Here is a 20,897-nt window from a genome sequence, read left to right as displayed (position 1 = left end):
TCTCACTAAAACTGGGTATGGTCACTCTTTTTAATTTTAGCTGTTTAGACTTAGTCATTTAATAAGAAATATGTGGTAGTATCATTAGGATAAACTATCATTGCCCAATGTCCAATGTCTTGAATATCATTGCTCCTTATATCTTCATATATACAGGGTGTCCCAAAAAATACATACACACTTTAACAGCTGATAGCTCAATTTTGAAAATGAAATGTATTTTAGTAAACATTATCTTTGTAATAATTCAAAGTGTGTGTATACATTTTGGGGAGACACCCTAATTTTTTATTGGTTTGTTTTGCTTTTTAGTTGTTTCAAATTAGAATGTAAGCCAGCTCCCCGTTACTTCTTCTTTGCCCAAAACCTCCCTCAATATATAGCAAAGGCAAGGAAACACTCCATGAGAGAAAAATAAAACAATGAGGTAAACAAATTAAAAAACAAATTTTCACTCACTAACACTGCATTTTAATCATGGCTATATATATATATATCTGTGTTCAGCTGAGAATTTGCTCTCCTGGTGAGAACAATTTAACAGACTCAGAGCTCTCTTAGCAAATTCCTTAATATCTGTACTTTTGGCCTGAGGTGGTATTCTTTCCACTTGCTTCTATAATACACACTTTTACTCTCAATGAGGACCAATGAAACCTTCCCTGACCATTCAAACTAAAGTAGCCGCCCTGTTGTTCTATTTTGCATCACCATGGTTTTGCTTTTGCTATTTTATGTGTCATTACTAGATATTTTCTTTTTAATTATCTGTCTCCCTGAACTATGAAACCATGTCCCTGTCAGTCTTATTCAGAGTCTATTTCCTGTAGCCAGAAGAATGCTTGGCCCATGGTAAGTGTTCAATAAAGTGTGTTAAAGGAGTATTTTCTGGTTCTGGCCTTGGAGCCGCTGTTCCTTCCTAAGAACGTGTTCTTTTTTTTTTTTTTAATATTTTATTGATTTTTTACAGAGAGGAAGGGAGAGGGATAGAGAGTCAGAAACATCGACGAGAGAGAAACATTGATCAGCTGCCTCCTGCACACCCCCCACTGGGGATGTGCCCGCAACCAAGGTACATGCCCTTGACCGGAATCGAACCCAGGACCTTTCAGTCCGCAGGGTGACGCTCTATCCACTGAGCCAAACCGGTTTCGGCATAAGAACGTGTTCTAAAAGAAAAATAAATTTACAAAGATATGAGTATCACAACATTGCTACATGTTCACTTATATCTACTGTGGACAAAAAAGGGGGGGAGGTTTCTACTGAAAGTAACCTCAAAGAATGATCTGAGCATAAATTTCTAACTGGGCAGGGTGTGGGGTAGCCATGCACCAGGCACATAACGTTTTAGGGAAAAGTGTGAAGCAAGCCCTGCCCATTGTTCTGGTGCATCTGAGTTACAACGCCTTTGAAATGCCAGAAGTGACCCTCCTGAAAGGCAAACCACCCTCAGGAGAGCACCTCATCTTGTTAAGTATTCTGTAACCCAGCCCCTCATCCCTGCCTTGCTTCCGCTCACTTTCATGTAATCTTTTCTAAATTCCTCCTAAGTCCAAGGACATGAAATGAAGAAAAAATTGCGAATTGTGGTCCCAGAAGCATTTGAAATCTTGCTTCCCAATAATTGACGTCAGTTTTGGCTCAAATAAACTCTCACAAAAATTCTCTACAAGTTTAGACATTTCTTACGGTGACACGTTGACACTGCACTCTTTATGACTTTATTGCTTGCCTTACCTATGAACCTTTCCTGATATTGCCTTCTTATCTGATTTTTTTTTCCTGCTGGTTACTATTCTTATTTTTTCACATTTCCTGTTCTGGAATCTGTTTTATCCTGGCACTTAGAGTTACCATAAAAAAAAAATCTTCGGGGGGGGGGGGGATACATTCTTTCCTGGAGTTTATTATTTTTATAAACAATGCTGCACATCATGTTGGGATATTTTTCTTTACACCCCACATCCTGATGCCAAATTCCAAACATTCTTTTGTCACAATCCTATATATGAAAACACCTTTCCATTTCCTTGGCTTCCTACTCAGTTCAAGCCAAGCTTTTTGAAAGGTGCCTTAACTGGACTTCAAATGAGAACAGCTGAGCCCAGTAACATTATAAAACCAGGAGATAACATACATTATTGTCTTAAGACACTAATTTTAGGAGTGGTTTGTTATTCAGCAAATAGATAGTAAAACAGAAATTGGTACCTGTATATAAGGTGTTTTTGTAACAAAACCCTAAAATGTGTGGACCACAAAAAAAGGGATTCTATGGAAATTACAAGGTGATCTGATCATAGATTCTTAATTGGGCAGGTCATGGGTGGGCAGTCATACTCCAGCCATATAACTTCTTTAGTAAAGATTCATCTTTGTCTTAAGCAAGCCCTGTCCATTGTTTCTGTGCATCCAGATGAACACACCTTTGACACATTCTAACCACCCTCAAGAGAGTATATAACCTTAACTATCCTGTAATACTTTTTCCTACCTCCTTGTTATCTTCCTAGTTCTCTCCTTAATTTCAAATGCATAAAAGGAGCTGCAAAACTGTTATTCTCCAGAGCATTTGAGATCTTGCTCTTCAACATGGGTCATCAGTTTGCATCAAGTAAGTTCATAAAATACAGGTCTGGACATTTTTATGTTGACACAGGTAAGACTGACTTTGAGACTGGACATGAGGAGAAGCTTGACAGGCCAGCAGGAAACTTTGCAAACTCTTTTGTTTTTATACTAATTTTTAAATATGTTTTTATTGATTAGAGAGAGAGAGAGAGAGAGAGAGAGAGAGAGAGAGAGAAAGACATTGATGTGAGAGAGAAACATCGATTGGCTGCCTTCCGTACTCACCCTTACCAGGGATTGAACCTGCAATCTTGGTATATGCCCTAACCTGAAATCTAACTGGAAACCTTCTGGTGCACAGGATAATGCCCAATAATATGAGCCACACGGACCAGGGGGGAACTTTTCAAACTCTTGATGGTCATTGAGAAAGTGATTATTGGAGGCCAGATGAAAGAGGGTGTGAGTTATGTATGGCAGAGCAATTAGCAACACCAGCCCCTGAGTAAGTATGGAAAATGGAAAGAGTACTAAACAAATGTGGCTTTGCTAAGGAGATTTTCAGGCAGAATGTTGAAAATGATAACTGACCTCTCCTAGTGCCCATAAACAAAAAAGATAAGAAGAAAGAGTTTGATAAAGAAGGAACTGTTGAGTTTTGTATTAGAATTTGGTAGAAATAGGGTCCCAGACAGTTTTTCTAGCTAGCAAAAGATTTTCAAAGTAAGAAATGGCCCCAGAACAAAGATCACATCCATGGCACTACCAGCAAAACATGGTGTCAGGGTAAAGATGAAGTCGAGGGTGTGGCCATAAGATCCTTTGTTGACATCTCAGAAAGATTATAACATGTTTGGGCCTCATAAGACCTCATAGGCAGGCAATAGGCTTTTAAGAAAACTAAGGCATGTCTGTCAGACCTTATCTGCTAGACGAAAAGCTTCTAAGAATCTCAAAGGCATCATCTCAAAGCTCCCTGATGCTCCTTCCAAAGGAGAATATGTCCTATCCTGAAGATATTTATGGATGTGGCTTTTGTATCATAGAAGAAGCACCAATAATATTCACAGAAAACCTATACCATTTTTTAAAGAGCATTGTGTTGGAAAAAACGAAACAAATAAGCAAATAAAACAAAACCCAAACCAACCATACAAACAAACAAACAAAAACAACCACTCACTTATTTGGACTTAAATGTTGCTAAAATACAGAAATACAATTTATTTTCATGTATTAACCTCATAATCCAGCAACCAAACTCAATTTACACATTCATTCTAATTATTTTTAATTTTTTAATTCTCACCTGAGGATTTTTTCCATTGATTTTTAGAGAGAGTGGAAGGGAGAGGGAAAGAGAGAGAAACACCGATATGAGAGAGACACATTGATTGGTTGCCTCCAGCATGCCCCAGACCAGAGCCGGGAGCCTGCATCTGAGGTACGTGCCCTTGATTGGAATTGAACCCAGGACCCTTCAGTCCACAGGCCGATGCTCTATCCACTGAGCAAAACCAGCTAGAGCCATTCTAATTATTTTTAGATTCTTTGGAATTTTCTATGCTGTCAACATAAGAAATGTCCAAACCTGTAGAGTCTTTTTATAAATATTTATTTGAGTCAAACAAAGGATACACCTGGAAGGAAGATCTCAGCAGACTGAGATAAATGTTTCTGAGAATAGCAGTTTCTTTTATGCATTTGACATGAAGGAGGTAAAGTAAGGATGTTCACACAAAGGTGGAAGGAAGTAACAGGATACTTAAGATTATGTGTTCTCTTGGGGTGATTATGCTTATTTCAAAGGTGTGTTCATATAGATGCACAAAAACAATGGGCAGGGTTTGCTTAAGACAAAGATAAATCTTTTACTAAAACATTATATGTCTGGGACATGACTATCTACCATGACTTGACTAGTCAGGGATTTATGATCAGATCATCCTGTGAGGTTACTTCCCATGAAACCTCCTTTTTTGTCCACAATATGTAATCATTCTAAATTTCATTTCTGCCACTATTAGGTATGTCTTTCTTCTTCAGTTATTACTTATATGGTAGGCCTCTACTTTTTTCGTGCTCAATTGAAATGCTGATCATTTCTTTGTTGGTATACTTTTTTTTTTTTTAATGGTTACACAGCAAACAAAAAAAAGATTCAACTGTGGTTCACTGAAGTAACTGGGCACTTCATTGCCATATCTAATTGAATCCAGAAGATCATATTAGTGACAAAAACTAAGAATGACTCAGACAAGTTATTTAATCCATCAAAAACTTCCTGTGTGCATCATAGCTGTATATGTCTCTTTTCTGGCTTGAGTTTCCTGATTCTCATGTTGTCTTTTGTTCCTGTAAGGTTTATGTTAGTCACAGATTTGTCTGCCAGTTCCTAGAAGAATTTATTTTTTTCTCATTCTATTCCTCCTCTCTTCCCGAAATGCAATATTAGCTACTTCCTCTAGTGTTAATATTAACAAGAAGTTCAATTTTCCCAATCATTTCCACAGTGATATAATTTATTATAGCCACTAAAAGTCTTTCCTTATTTAGGCCAAGAGATTTAATTAACGTCATTCCCCTAAATGAGTACATTTTAATAGCTTGAAAACTGTGTATGTAAATTACTCTGAGAGACAAATGGAGGAAATATTTGGTCATATGTGTTATCAGTGAAATTCAGATAACATCATTTTCACAGTAAACTTTGGCTCGGTTATGGTTTAAAAGTTACAGCTGTGAAAACTGCAGAAGGTATATATATGGTTCTCCAGTTGGAATACCAGCTCAGTAATTCTAAGGTTACATTGCTACTGAGCTAGGATAATCAAGGCCCATACTTGCTCTGTGCCTTGTGTAGAGTTAGTGTTTAGTAAGTAATTTTTGCTTGATTTGATGAAAGATGTCATCCCGGAACCAGCCAGGAGTGCTTCATAAATTCAAGGAGACCCTCTTTTCTACTTTGTCTTCAGAAGAACTTCTGAATTCCCTGGATTCTTTCCACGCAAGAGAAGATGATGTATTTCTGGTGTCCTATCCAAAATCTGGTAAAGTTTATTTTAATGTATTTTGTAAATGTAGGAATACAATAATAATTATAAATATAATAATGATTTTTACAAAACATTTGTTTTTCAGAATTTTCCACAGGAAATTAAAATGTCCTAAATGCATAGTCTAATGAAAAAGTTTGACAATAGAGAGGCCAAAAAAAAAAAAGTGCTTAGAAAAAATTCAACTGGAGAAATTAGAGCTTTACAACATTCTTGTTTCTATTTTATTCATGAAGACATACAAATGTTGACCTATATAATAAGCATGATATCTATAATATTATAAAATTACCTTTATACTTTGTACCAGGCATGGTGATAGTGTTTGCTCCATTTATAGTTAATAATTGATTTATAAATATTATTTTTCTGGGTTAATAAGAACCATAAATACTTTTATTATTAAAGTTTGTGCCATGTCATTTAAATTAATAATATATTACTTTTTATTCTTAAAAGTGAGTAGGATATATAATATCCAACTGCCTGTTGCTTTGTCCAGAATAGTGGCTGTGTGTGGCTGAGCACATACCTGCTCTCCTGGATTCAGCAACTAAGAGTCAAGCTCCCTTTGAGTTGTGTGTGTACTAAATCCTTCACTGGATTGTAAGTCAGGCCCAAGAAACCCTTCCTTTGGATGATGCAGAGCTCACACAGGGATGTTTTTGAGAATAAATATAAACCATATATTTATATATCTTTTATTGGAAAATTTTGCTGCAAATGGAAATTAAATGATTGCCTTCAGAGTACTTCGGTATTCTCCCTATAGAAAGGGTTGTTCTGTGAATAAACACATCTTGTCTTAAAATGATATATTAGTTTAGAAAGTAATTAGTGATACTTTTAAGAGTCTTGGAACAGGTGGTTAATTTATACCATACATAAACAACCACATATAAGGCTTCCACTGTACATACTGGTGCCCATAAATTGACATCTTCCCACCGGCTGCTAGGAGGTCTCCTTAAACAGCACAAAACTGTGTGGTCTCTCTTCTTCATTAGAAAGAATCAATGTATTTTGTTAAAATAATACAACTTTCACTACTATATGAGTCACATTTATATGAATGCTATATGTTTAAATTTAAAATATATACCCCTACCAGTGTGGCTCAGTGGTTGAGTGTCAACCTATGAACCAGGAGGTCACAGTTTGATTCCCGGTTAAGGCACCTGTCCAGGTTGCAGGCTTGATCTCTCTCCCTCATCCATCCTCTCTGAAAACAATCAAGATATATTGAAAAAATAAGTTTAAAACATATAATGCAAATGAAAGTTCTATTTAACCTATGAATATTTATTTGTCTGTAAAATTGTAATGAGATAAATGGAAACTAAGGCAGATTTAAATTCTTCAGGGACATTGCTTTCAAATTAGCAAAAATCCTCCCCACCCAAATTTCTACTTCCCTGCTTCCATGTACAGTGTCTACCCAAGCATGTCAAACTCGCAGCCAGCCGTGAATTTGAGATGTTTGGTCTACACCATTGGAACACATCTACATTTGCTTTATGTAAACACTACAGGCCCGATGCACGAAATTCGTGCAAGGGGCTTGGCCCTCATGGCCCTGCCCACTGGTCATTCCGGAAGGTCGTCCTGCTGTCTGGTCTAATTAGCATATTAGCTCTTTATTATATAGGATAAAGTGGTATTCCTTCCAGACTTTGAGGTAGCAGACTTGCATCTCTATGATTTTTGAATATACCATTTGTTCATTCTTCTGATGCTTTGTTTGCACAATTATTTTGTATTTATACACAAACAAAAGTAAGACCCACTGTCTATCTTCAAGGAGGAAATGGGAAGATAGACATAAATACAAGCAATGGAGAGTATACTCTGGGGTCTGTTACTTTGGAGGGACTTGAAGGGTGAGCAATTATTCCAGGGGAGTGGGGACTCAGAAGATAGTTTATAAAAGAATAAGATGCATGTGCTTACAGGACTAATAGGAATTACGTGTAGAAAGATCTTTGTATTTGTGAATTAGAGAAGGGGTTAGAGGTGAGTGGTAGCATAGAAGAGTATTTCAAGCTGAGGAAACAGCATACACAGTTCTCATATGGCTTCATGTTTCAAAATGTGATTTTTGCTATATAATGAATTAACATCTTAAGTGTTTCAACAGGTTTCAATGGGTGTCAAGAGGTAAAACTAACTATTATAATAAAATTAATGCATTCATTGCCTTTATAACCCACTGCTAATTTTCTGAATTCATTTCACCAAGAGGGCCATTTAATTAAAAGTGAATTTTGTTTTATTTTTATGTGAAGGCACTCACTGGATTGCAAAAGTCATTGAGAATATTCCCAATGCTGAAATTACTCTAACATCTCCAATTGAATTGGGAGACATTTCTAAATTTGAAGAGCTAAAAATGTGTTGCAAGAGAAGAGTCATTCCCACACATTTGAGTTATAACATGCTACCAGTGGATATTAAACAAAAGCAATGCAAGGTAAGGGTGGGAGCTTGGGAATACCACAAAACTGAGCTTGGGTTCTTGCTCTGCCACTTTCAAGCTGTGTGACCTTGGAAAATTGCTGATGCTCTCTGAGCCTTAGTTTCTTCATTTGATACAGGAATAATGGTATCAGTCTCACACAGTAATGTAAAAATTATATAAGACAATGCATGTATAGGTCTGACCACAGTATCTAGTTTATACAAATTATTTTAATAATCTGTCGGTAATGAAAGAAATGTGAACTATAGTTACACTAGACAATGTCTTATTCCATTCTGAATTTGGTTTTAATCTTTTTACTTTAAATACTGATGTCTAGGAAAAGAAAAATTGCCTTAATGTTATTTTAATTACTTTATCATTTGTGCAAGGGATTACATAGGAAGGGAATTAAAAAAATTTTGTATATAAAGAATAGTTACCTCAAGCTATCCTATATAATAAAAAGCTAATATGCAAATCGACCAAATGGTGGAACAACCAGTTGCTATGATGCACACTGACCACCAGGGGGCAGATGCTCAATGCAGGAGCTGCCCCCTGGTGGTCAGTGCGCTCCCACAGGGGGAGTGCCACTCAGTCAGAAGCCCTGAGCTGGGCTCATGGCTGGCGAGCACAACAGCGGTAGAGGGAGCCTCTCCTACCTTTGCAGCAGCACTAAGGATGTCTGACTGCCTGCTTAGGGAGCGGGCCTAAGCAGGCAGTCAGACATCCCCTAAGGGCTCCCAGACTACGAGAGGGCACAGGCCAGGCTGAGGGACCCCCCCGCAAGTGCACAAATTTTGTGCACCGGGGCTCTAGTTTTTAAAATAAAGTTACCACATTGTTATTATTTTAAAAGTTAACTATAATTTAAAAGAATATTTTGTACTTTCATATATTTCATATTCAAATTTATGTTTCCATGGAGAAATGCTTATGAAATAAGATTAAGTATAAAGCATGTTTTAAATACATGTATACTGAATAATCTCAATTTAATTAAAATATACATATACACATAAAAAAAGATCTAGATGTAAATATAACAACATGCCAATTGGTTTTCTATGATGTGACATTAGAGTTGGATTTTATTTTCTTTACAAATGTCTACATAAGGAGCATTTTAAAAATTCTGTTTTGATCAGAAAAATAAATTTGAAAAGCAAAGGCAAGATATATGTGTTTATTGTAACAAGGTCCCAGTACTGAAGCCTCTTTAGACAATGTCAGCCATATTGCAAAAATAGCAAAAATTACCTAGCAGTCAAATGAGCACAAAACAAAGAAGCTCTTCCTATGATTATAGCTCTATGACCACAATGCGACTATGCACACCATCTCTTCTTCTGCCCAAAGAAAAGTAAATACAGTCAACCAGAGGCAAATGGGATAGTTTTGTCTGTATCCCCAGCAAATCTATCAGAACAGGTGAAGGTGTACCTAACTTGATTACACTTTCACTCAACCGAGCATTTTCATTTCAGACCGTCTCTAAGACAGAGAGAGAGAGATCTGGGGGGATAAAGAGCTCGGTGAGCTCAATGACCCTTACTCAGGGCAATGCAATAACACTGATAACAAATGCCTACTAGAGATAGAGCTATGTTTTGTAAATACATTACAAAAATGAGAGGAGTGGGTATTTTACTTTTCATAAGTGAAGAAACTGAAGCTCAGAAAGGTTAGGGTGCTTCTTTAAACAACCACACTAAAGGTACAGCCTTTAGGTACAATCCTTTCCTTTTGACCTCTACTGGGGACTGAGACTCTGGTTGCCGCTGGTCTCCCAGGAGAATGAACTGCCTCTGTTGCTGATGGCCTAGCCCAGTGGTCGGCAAACTCATTAGTCAACAGAGCCAAATATCAACAGTACAACGATTGAAATTTCTTTTGAGAGCCACATTTTTTAAACTTAAACTTCTTCTAACGCTACTTCTTCAAAATAGACTCTCCCAGGCCGTGGTATTTTGTGGAAGAGCCACACTCAAGGGGCCAAAGAGCCGCATGTGGCTTGCGAGCCTCAGTTTGCCGACCACGGGCCTAGCCCTAAGGGATCAGCTGGACAACCTTCACCTGGTTGATGAGCTGGCCGCATCCCTGCTGGTTCAGATGCACATTAAGGGTTGAGAAACACTGCCCTGAGTCTGTGTTTAATAATTAGCCGAGGCTGCCAAAAAATCATGCCTGTCATGGGTAAGTTTCGCTTCTACTTTCTTTTTTTTTCTTTTGTAACATATTTTTATTTAAACATTTTTTCAAATACAGTTTACATTTAATATTATTTTGTATTAGTTTCAGATGCACAGCATAGTAGCTAGACAATCATATGCTTGACAAAGTGTTCCCCTTATATTTCCAGTACCGGCTCTTACTTCCTTTTAGGAAATGTTTTGTGGTGGGGCTATTTTCACCCAAAAAATAAATTGATTTTCTTTTAACAGATTATCTACATCGTTAGGAATCCAAAAGACACAGCTGTTTCTCTATTCCATTACTACAGAGATAACCCTAATCTCCCCGGCATTGAAACCTGGGCTGCATTTTTAGAGCTGTTCCTGAAAGGAAATGGTAAATATGACAATGGTTTTTCACTCATAATATACAGTGAGCTTTTCTGCTCAGAATGAAAGCATTTTCTTAAAGTTTAAATGGGTTCCAATGTCTACTTTCAGAAGTACTCTTTGAATAGATGATTTGTTTGCTTCCAAGCAATTCTTACTCATTGTGCTTCTTCACAGTCTTTCTTATCATCCATGGATAGTACATATTAGCAATTTCTTATTAGCCTTAATCCTGGTCAAGAATATCTCTCTTTTTTTAAAATATATATGATCGGTCATTTCACTAATGGGGTACAGCTGAGACCGAGACAGGTTGCCCAAAACATCCTTACTGGTATACAGTATATACCTGCTGGATAATAAAGCAACACAAACAACGCAACCCCGAAAAGAACCCTCAGATTCCCCAAATAAAACAAATGTGAAAGAATTAGCCATCCTGGCCTTTGGTTTTATAAACAGTAACAGGAAGTAATTTGTCCTGAAAATACCACAATGATATGTCATTTGATTGAGCTGCGTAGCACATATTGGTCCTGCTAACTTTTGGGCCTGCATGACCTTTGAATTTATTCACTTTTTCTTGTGAATAAATTCAGTGGTGTCTGGAGCACTTAAAAAACAAAAACAAAAACAAAACCCCTTCTAAATTCCCAAGGTATATTCAGCAAAAATAATATACCAAGACAATACAGAATTTAAAAGAGACATAATTCTGAAATGGTGTGTGTCCGGAAGTTTTTCTCTCTTAGTGGGCTTAGGGTAGATCTTGTTAATTTCACTGTTTTACAGGGTAATTGTTATGCTCTTGCTTGTTAATTTGAAAGAGGCCACAGCAAGTGTAACCTTAACATAAGGACATTGGGAAGTCATCAGCAATAAATATATACATATATTCCCTTGGGAAGAATATACTATTCTCATACTATTTCAACTCTATTTCCTCATTTAATGGCACGCATCTCTTAGAATCATAAAGTTTCAGGGATGACAGGTACACTAAAGGTCATCTGTTTAAAAACCTCCCAGTGTTTGAATCAACTTTACAACATCTCCAAGAATTGTAGAGGCTAGGCTTGAACCACTTAACCTTGACAACAGGTTCACATGCCACACTCCTGTTCCAAAGGAACACTGTCATCTTGGTACTTCGAAAATGTTGGGGGGAAAATTCTTACCATGTGATACAGACACTGAGCTAAGTGCTATGCAAACATGATCTCTTTTCATCCTCACTAGACCACATGAGGTAAGTGTTATTATCCTCATTTTACAGGTGAGGAAAATGCAGACCTCGGGAGGCCAAATAACGTGCCCAGAGATACGTAACTAATAAGGAGTAGGGCCAAGATTTAAATTCAGATGTCAGCTCCAAAATCTTTGCTCTTACCACTATTCCATAACTCATCCAGCCAAAAAAGTGTGCCCCAATCATTAATTCCTCTTCCACATGTTAGTCTTCTAAATATTTGAAGATACTTAACATGCCTCACTCTGCCTCTTTTCCATTTTTGGAATAAGCAGAGTTTAAATACATACATTAGTTTTTTAAAACAGATCTTGAGCCTGCTTTTTCTCAAGAAGAAAAAAAGTTGTGTTTGTCTCCCATTATTACACACTGTGGCTCACTCTTCCTCCCTCACCACTGCATGAGCTCTGATTTGGCCTTCTCTGTAATTTTTCAGTGCCTCAGGGTATGGTCTAACTGATTCAGTTGGAGAGATTATTTTTCTGTAAATGTAGGCACAGAGCGCTGGCCAGTGTGTTAAGTGGTTAGAGCGTTGGCCCATGCACCGAAGGGTCTCGGGTTCGATTCTGGGTCAATGGTACATACCTAGATCGCAGGTTCGATCCTGGTCCCAGTTGGGGTACATGCAGGAGGCAACCAATCAATATGTCTCTTTCACATCAATGTTTCTCTCTGTGTGTCTCCCCCCTTCCCTTCCACTCTCTCTAAAGTCAATGGAAAAATATCCTCAGGTGAGAATTAACAAACAAAAAGATAAAGATAGTGACACATTTATCTAATCATCTAATTTGTCTTTCACACGGTTTAAAAATACTCTTTAGGTTTTCAAATTAAACGATAACTATAAATTATATCCTGAAGATATCCTGGCAGATTAATATTTCAATGAAACACGTATTCGCATTTGCTCTTTATTCCCTGTAGCCCCCTCTCCAGTTTTATATTAGAACTCTATTTCCTAGGCCACGTCATCTCAGTGAGTTTTGTTTTCTGCGTGATTATCTACCATCAGAATGCTTTCTAGAAACTAAACACTAAAGTGATCATTACAACTGGATGTAAGACTGGGGCAGAGGGTTTGCAGAAATTTATTGGAGTTTTGAAACAGCTGAAGAATAGGAGAATGTGTTAATGCAGGACAAATCGGTTTGCCAGGCAGCCTTGGGGCCCTTGAGACTGGAAAATGAACCTGCAGTGGTGTAAATACAGAGTGGTATGAATTTCTTCAGCAGAACTCAGCAGTAGTAGGTGAGATGGAAAGGAGGTGAAGTGTTTTGATCCAATACTGAGTGTTTCTTGGATGATTAAAATAAGCTGTAAGGGGGCAAGGAAATGCAGGTATTGATGAGAAAATTGTTGAGGGGATGTACCAAGGGAAGAAAGTAAAGGGAGAAAGGGAGAAAAATAGTCAAAGGAGAGTATTGCAGCAACTATCTAATAACGTTGCTACAGTTGGTAGTAAGACCTGAGATGCCACAGAAGACTGCATTCAAAACCCAGAGTCTTCTGTGGCTGTAATGGAGAGATCAGGTCAATTTCCAGCTGAAACCAGCATGGAAAGGTGCTAGAATCTAAGGACATGTTAAAGGAGCCTGGATTGTCTAGGAGGGAGGAATTCTGGAAGTCCCTAGAAAACAGAGACTGCCGACTCGCTCTCCAGGTCCTAAGATACATGAATTGTTTGAGAAAGAGCAACTTGTATTCAAGGCCATTGAAGAGGACCGAGTAATTTGTGGATAGCAGAAGGAAGGCCATCCAGGCATATGTTAATTAAGGCCAGGAGGTGGTGGAATAATTTTGCAATTAAGTGAAGAATAAGGAGAAAAGTATTTCCCATAAAAGCAAGATTTCGAATCTCAATTTTGGAAACTATATTTTCTTTAAAGCTATAGGTCTACTCATGACCTGGTCCATGAGGGTTCTGATTTAAAAATCAACACAAACTGTAATTTCCTCCACTCGTGAGAAAGGCACAGGCAGACAATTTCTTTAGATTCTTTTGGCTAGTTTGAGTCCTTTTGGAAAAAGGGAGAGTATAAATGAATTAGTTAATAATAGAACAGCTGGCTCTCAAATTATGATCAGGCTAGGATCCAAAGGTTTCTTCTTAAATCTATTTTGGATATATTGGAATACATTTTCTACTGAATAACCATAATGGGCAGGTCAATTACACTGCACGCCCCCATCCCCACCCTGCCCAGCCCACCCAGTGTGACTCTTAGTCCCTATCCCTGCCTAGCATTCAACCATAGAAGCATAGGCTCTCCCACATTATCAACTCTAGGCAGTGATATTACCCACAAGGGCTGGGCTGTGGCTGCTGGTGGGAGTCAGAGAGGTCAGTTAAGACTGTGAGGTAGTCTGGAAAACTAGGAACTAGTTAACATCCTAAATTTGTGTGAGAGAAAAATCAGTTTCCCTCCTAATGAACACTAAGGTGATCATAACTGGATGTAAGAGCACATGTGTTTGTGTTTGGGAAAATGTTGGTAATTCTTAGAAGATAAACCTTTATGACTGATATAGTAATTTGGGTAATTCTAAGACAAAGTATTAGGTAAGGCACTGAAATAGCAGTGAGATTGCTGATAACCAAAAACTGTATCTGGACAGCTCTCCTAAGAACCAGTTCTGATTACACAGCCCTAGGGTCCTGACTCTAATGATAGCACTGTAGTCCCTTGTTTCAAAAATCTGTTCTAGTTATTTTCTTGCCCTTTGCTTCCTTGGGAGCGGGAGCCATGAAAAATTGCTCTTAGTTTGGAGTTAATTTTACTTTTAATTATTCAAAGCTTTAATGTTCAAACTGTACTAGTATAGAGCCCAGTGTCTGGCTTAATAAATGTTTTTTATTAAAATAAATCAATAGTCAGCAGATCTTCAAGGAAATCACTAGTAGAGTATTTCTTTTATGACTGGGGCACTAGCTAGTATTAAATCTTTGCATGATAAAGATTGCTGGAAAGATGTGTATTAAATTATTGTTTTATGCTTTAGATTGTCAAGCTAGTCATTGTGTGTGTGTGTGTGCTGATAAGTTGCTCACTGTTTGCTTTTAATAATCACAACTAAAGAGGTTACTTTCTGTGATAGTATTTTACTTTTAAGCCCTGGAGATTTTTAAGTCTGTCAAATTAACAAAACATTAAAGAGACAATATAAACTACTTATAAATCCCTAAGTCTGTAATTCTCAACCCTGAACTAAGATACCTGATAGAATTATATTTTTGGGGTGATGGTGGGGGGAGTTTATAACTTTTTCTGCTAAGAACTTACAATTATGAAAAGCATGTCACATTACAGAAAGAAAATGACAAATTTTCAATGTTTCTCTATGTCTCCCAAGATTTAGAGTAGTTATCAGAACACAATTATTGGGAAAATGTGTATCTGTATTTCTGTTGTCACTTTTCCTGATGATAAAAAAAGTTATTAAAATAAGGAAAAACCCCACACAGTTTTATTTATAGGTATCCCTACCCTGCTTCATTTCACAATATTGCATTTAGTTGAAACAATAGTGAAACTGAGCTCTTCTAAAGAAAACTTTTTCATTCTCATGTCTAAGATGTATGAGCCTTGCTTTGACAACTTGGCAGAAGTGGGAAGACCCCAGGGACCCAAAGCCGTAATGTTTAATATTAACACAGCAATTAACTTTTCTTCTAGTTGTGTATGGATCCTGGTTTGATCACATTTTAAGCTGGGAAGACCGCAAAAATGATAAAAACGTTCTATTTATCTTCTATGAAGAAATGAAGAGAGTAAGTCTTTCCTAACATTTCAACAATCAAAATATAAGTCAAATTCAGCTAATACAGGATATCAATCTATGAATTCTGTTTTCAGGTTTGAGAGAATGAATATAGTGTTTTGATGAATAACACTTATTTATTTGCTTATTGCTCAGGATCTTTCTAAAAGCATAAAGAAAATAACGACTTTCCTCGGTATCAATGTGAGTGAAAGCGAAATTAATCACATTGCTTGGAAATCATCGTTCAAGGAAATGAAAAACAATGCAGCCAAAGAAAACTGTGATCCAAATAAGACCATCTGTGCCCTCACATCGAATAAGAACCTGGTATTTAGGAAAGGTAAGTCAGAAAGGGAGGTGGTGCTTTGCCTGGGGTTTATGCTTGGAAGTGAAGTAGTTCTATTTTGCCTTTTCAGCCCCCATTTCACCATCGTGCATCCCATTGCTTGCACAACAGCTTACACATTGTCATCCATCAGGGATGAAATTCTTGAGCTGCATTCTTCCCAGACTTTGAGATGTTCATGCCCAATTAGGACCCAATTGAGAGAAAAACACAGGTGGCAAACAGAAACGATACAGTTATTTGAAGAATGTGTCTCAGGTCTTCAGACCAATAAGTTGCCCTGAATTTTATAAACATGCTACTAGTCACAGTGAATCAAATGCACCCTACCTGGAGCAGGTCACTTTGAGCACAGTACATGATATGGTTTCTTCAGGAGAGAGGAAGGGACGGATGAGTGTGGACAGTGTGTCTTCCCAAACTCACCAATCAAATAACTTACCCTGCAGAAGTAAGTAAGGGGTGGAGAGAGAGCTGGGATTGTTATTTAAGGACGTGCTTCTGAATGGAAACACAAAGAGAAGGAAATAAATCTCTGTTAAGTCCTAATGTGTAACCTAGAAGCAGGTTGGGTAGTAAAAGCTAACAGCAAGAAAAGAAGCTCAGAACTAGCAGCACTAAAATGGTGTATGATGTGGGAAGCAGAACGAGGAAGATGAAGGGATGGGGGCCATAGAGCAAAAGCTTTGATGGGTTTCAGTGGTCTTTTTCTTTTTTTTTTTCCTGGCCTGTTTGTTCTTTTAAGAAGGGACCTGATATGATCAGACACTTGTGGAAAATTGATTAGAAGAGATTGAAAGCTGGGTCAGAAAGTCCAGTAAAGAGGTTGTTGTAATAGTCCAGGTCTGAAACATTGATGGTGGTAATCTGGGCACTAGCAGTGAGCCTGTTGAGGGGAGCTCAGCTTAGAAGTCAGTTTAGGAGCCACTAGCAGATTGTGGGATTTGGTAAAATTGTTCAGGGTGAGTGGGAAGGCCTAGTGGAGAAAGGGACAGAAGGGGAAGCTCTAGGAATCCTGACATCAATGGGAATGAAACAACCCCAGACAAGCCGAGAAAGGAGATCAGCCAGAATTGAAAAGACAGACAGGGTCAAACATGACCATTTATCATTCGTGAATTCTGAGAGTGGGGATGGAAGCCAGGTTGAGGGGTTTGAAGAAATGAGAAATAAAGAAAGGAACAGCAAATAAAAGCCACTCTTTTAAGAAGTTTGATAGTGAAGGACGGCGGCAAGATGATATGGGAGTTTGAGAGAGACTCAGGGTCAAGAAAAAGTTAGGAAGGGTAGGAGAGAGAATATAAAGGGAAGACAAAGAATTTAGAAAAGGATGCGTGAAGGAAGGTGAAATGAGCAAAGGGGAGAGAAACAGAGAGATTGGGAGGGACCATGGTAAAGAGGATGATGGGAAATGAAGTCCTGATGGCTACTGGAGTCCAGCGCTGCTGCTGACATCTTTCATCACTGCCCTTTCATCACTGATCGGATTAGCTAATTCTCAGTATTCACACATCTTATCATGCAAACCTGAGAACTTTTACTCTATTGATAATAGAGTTAATCTCTGACCTGCCATGCATGTGATCCTAGCAGGTATTTTTAGGTGAAATCATATCAACAAAATTGTGGCTGACAACATTCATTGGAATGCATTTAAGTTCTATCTAAAAGTGGTTTCTTTATCTTATTTCTAACAAAGCACAGAAGGTTGATAGTAGAAAATCCTCACTGATACTAGTCACCCTGAGCACCAGTTGGTAAATTTGGACTATGTGAGGAACTAAACAAAGGATGTTTGCTGGATGGGGTGGGGGTGGGGGGGAGGGCAGGGGATCCAGTCTCTGAAAATAAGAGTTTCAAAGAAACTACTGAAGTCATTGATTCAGAATTGGTGGCACAGAGAGATAATCTTCACTTTACAGTGGAGAATTCATGCCTGCAGCTGTCTTTACTTTAAACTCAGAAATAGAGCTGATATTCTAGGAAATGACTATGGGGCCAGGATAAGGTGATAAGCAAGGATAGTCCTCATAAGTGTCAGAAGTTTGAGGGCTCTGACATACTAAAATCTAGGGGGAGAATTATAGGTATGGAAAGGCGTATGGACAGGATGTATGTAGCAATGTTGCTTATAACAGTGAAAACCTAGAATGTACTTAAAAGGTCACTAATCAGAAACTGTTAAACATATTAAGTCACATCCATATAGGGATTTCCTATGGAGTCATGAAAAGTATAGAGTAAAAATAACTAGCATTTGCTGAGTGCTTTGCTGTGTGCCAGGCACACTACTTGGTTTGTCTGGATTTTGACAGCAGACTTTTGAAAGTGGTATTCACATTATTCACACTTTACTGAGACACCAAACACCTGAATAATTTGTCCGAAGACACACAACTAATAGCTGGTAGAGTCAAGACTTGAATCTAAACAGCTTTCATTGTTGGCATATAAATACTAATATGGGAAGATGATACAGTATAATAAGTGGGGGAAACTGAGGTTATAATTGTATGACTTAAAATGTGGTTTATATGCATTTATATATTTGCAAAGAAGAACATCTGGAAGGATGCATGCCAGCCAATTTGTTAGCCATGTTAGCTGAATACATTTCCTTGGTTTGTTACCTTCTTTTGCTTACATGTAATTCCTCTAACCTACATATATAGCTACGATTTTATTTTTAAAAAGAATTTTTAAAAAAAGTAAAAAAGTCAGAGTGAAAGAATAAATCAGAAACCAAGCAAACAAAAGTCAGGTCAAAAGTAAGAAGGCAGCAGTGGGGTGCTCTAGAAGCAGCGTCATGGTGTCATTTCCTGACTCTGGGATCTTCCCTCTGATACTTTCTTGTTTTCAAACAGAAGAGTTCCACTTTACTTCTTTTTAAACTCAGTCTTTTGGATGAGGAATCAACACCAAACATTTCTTAAGTTGTAATATAAATAAACTTCTTTGCTGTACATGACATTGTCTGACATTCAATCAAACCACAGGTTTTACTGAGCATCTACTCTATAGTCAGCACTGGATTCAGGACTGCAGGAATACACATGAACAATACATCACAGACCATAACTCAAAAGAGTTTATAAACTAGTTGGAAAAAATATATAATAGAGAATGACTTATGACTGTCTGCAATGGGGGGCAGTGCTCCAGTGCACCTAGACCCAGGGATGAAGTGTAGGGCCAGAAGTAACAAAAAACCAGGGTGGGCAAGATCTGGTGGTGGGGTTTGGCCAGTGTGCCTAATGGATGTGAGAAGGGCAGTTCTGATGCTGTGCCAAGGCTGAGAAGGTGACTCAAAAGAACAGGAGAGGCTGATGGACTGCGTGAAGTACAGTTGTCCCTTGAATAACATGGGTTCAACTGCGCAGGTCCACTTATACACAGATTTTTTTTCCCAATAAATACTGTAAATGTATTTTCTCTTCCTTATGATTTTCTTAATAACATTTTCTTTTCGCTACCTTACTTTATTGAAATAATACAGTATATAATGTATATAATATACAAAATGTGTGTTAATCAATTGTTTATATTATGAGTAAGGCTTCATCAGTAGACTATTGGTAGTTAAGTTTTGGGGAACCAAAAGTTATACATGGATTTTCGACTGGGGAGAGGGTGGATGCTTCTAATCCTTGTAGTATTCAAGAATCAACTGTATTTATCTTATTTCAATTCTCTGTTATCAATATTGTAAGATAAATTTCCTCAAAATGCGACCAATTACCCACCCCTGTGATGTGTTATCAGCACAGCTATTGCTCTGAAGATGAACAGACAGGGAAATAAATGAAGCATCATTCTATTCACAGTCTGCCTTAGGTTTTGATTAGGTTTAGGTGAGATAATTTTTTGCCTGCTATCATAAAATTTAGGACATTTGTGTATTTTTAAAATATTTTTTAAATTGATTTCCGAGAAGAAAGAAGAGGGAGAGAGAGATAGAAACATCAGTGATGATAGATAATCATTGATTGGCTGCTTCTGACATGCCCTCCCCACTGGGGATCAAGCCCTGACCAGGAATCGAACCGTGACCTCCTAGTTCATGGGTCAACACTCAACCACTGAGCTACACTGGCTGGGCACGTTTGTGTATTTTTAATCTTCCTTTTTTTAAAAAAAGAAATAACTCTTTAAACTCTACAAATTGACATGCAACTATTACTAAAGAAATTAGAAACAACAGATAAGCAAATGAAAAGAATAATTTCCCCATCATCTTATCACCAAGAGGTGAAATTGTCCACATTTTATTATAAATCTGACATTTTTCTTTTGTGACTACTATACATTTAAATTGGTTCTTGTCTGATACATTTCCAATTTTTCCAGGAGCTGTGGGTGATTGGATAAACTACTTTACTTCAAAGCAGAAGAGAATATTTGATGAACTATTCACAGAGAAAATGAAACACAGCGAACTAGCAAGACACTTTGAAGATTACTCTTAATATAAATGGAAAATGAAACCAATTTCCATTTTATGCGATACAGTGCTGGTGGAATACATAAATATTTTTTACCAATGTGGAAAGCAGATATTTCCTTCAATGAGAAACAAACACTTTATGAATGTGTCAAAAGTGCTATGTGTGAGAGACTATTATTATCATATTTTATAGTAGCAGAGAATTATTAATAAAAGGAAGTATGTACTTTTTGAATAGCTAAATTATATGTCTGCTTTCAGTATATTTATATGGCAAGGAGATTACTGTTATTCAGAGAGCATATTACTGTGGGTGTCCTATAAACTACATTAACGTACAACAAAAGAGGTGAGGAATTATCTAAAACAACCAGTGTCTGAGAAGAATCTATTTTCTGGCTGTTTGGACCAGCATGACCTCTAGACACACATTTTTATTTC

The 20,897-nt window shown here is 37.5% G+C and overlaps 1 protein-coding gene across 1 annotated transcript; it reads left to right on the top strand.

Moving 5' to 3' along the window:
* Window positions 1-5,479: 5,479 nt before the first annotated feature.
* LOC307102385 (sulfotransferase 6B1-like) lies at window positions 5,480-20,478 on the top strand (the record flags this gene model as incomplete). The annotated part of the gene is made up of 6 exons (XM_079775941.1): window positions 5,480-5,624; window positions 7,916-8,100; window positions 10,536-10,662; window positions 15,579-15,673; window positions 15,820-16,006; window positions 20,360-20,478. 6 exons carry the CDS (start codon window positions 5,480-5,482, stop codon window positions 20,476-20,478), a joined length of 858 nt encoding a protein of 285 aa, XP_079632067.1.
* Between the last annotated feature and the right edge of the window lie 419 nt (window positions 20,479-20,897).

This window comes from Cnephaeus nilssonii (genome assembly GCF_951640355.1).
Source record: "Cnephaeus nilssonii genome assembly, chromosome: 6".
Lineage (NCBI taxonomy): Eukaryota > Metazoa > Chordata > Mammalia > Chiroptera > Vespertilionidae > Cnephaeus > Cnephaeus nilssonii.
Note: the sequence above shows the minus strand (reverse complement) of the source record. Positions and strands in the feature narration are given on the sequence as shown.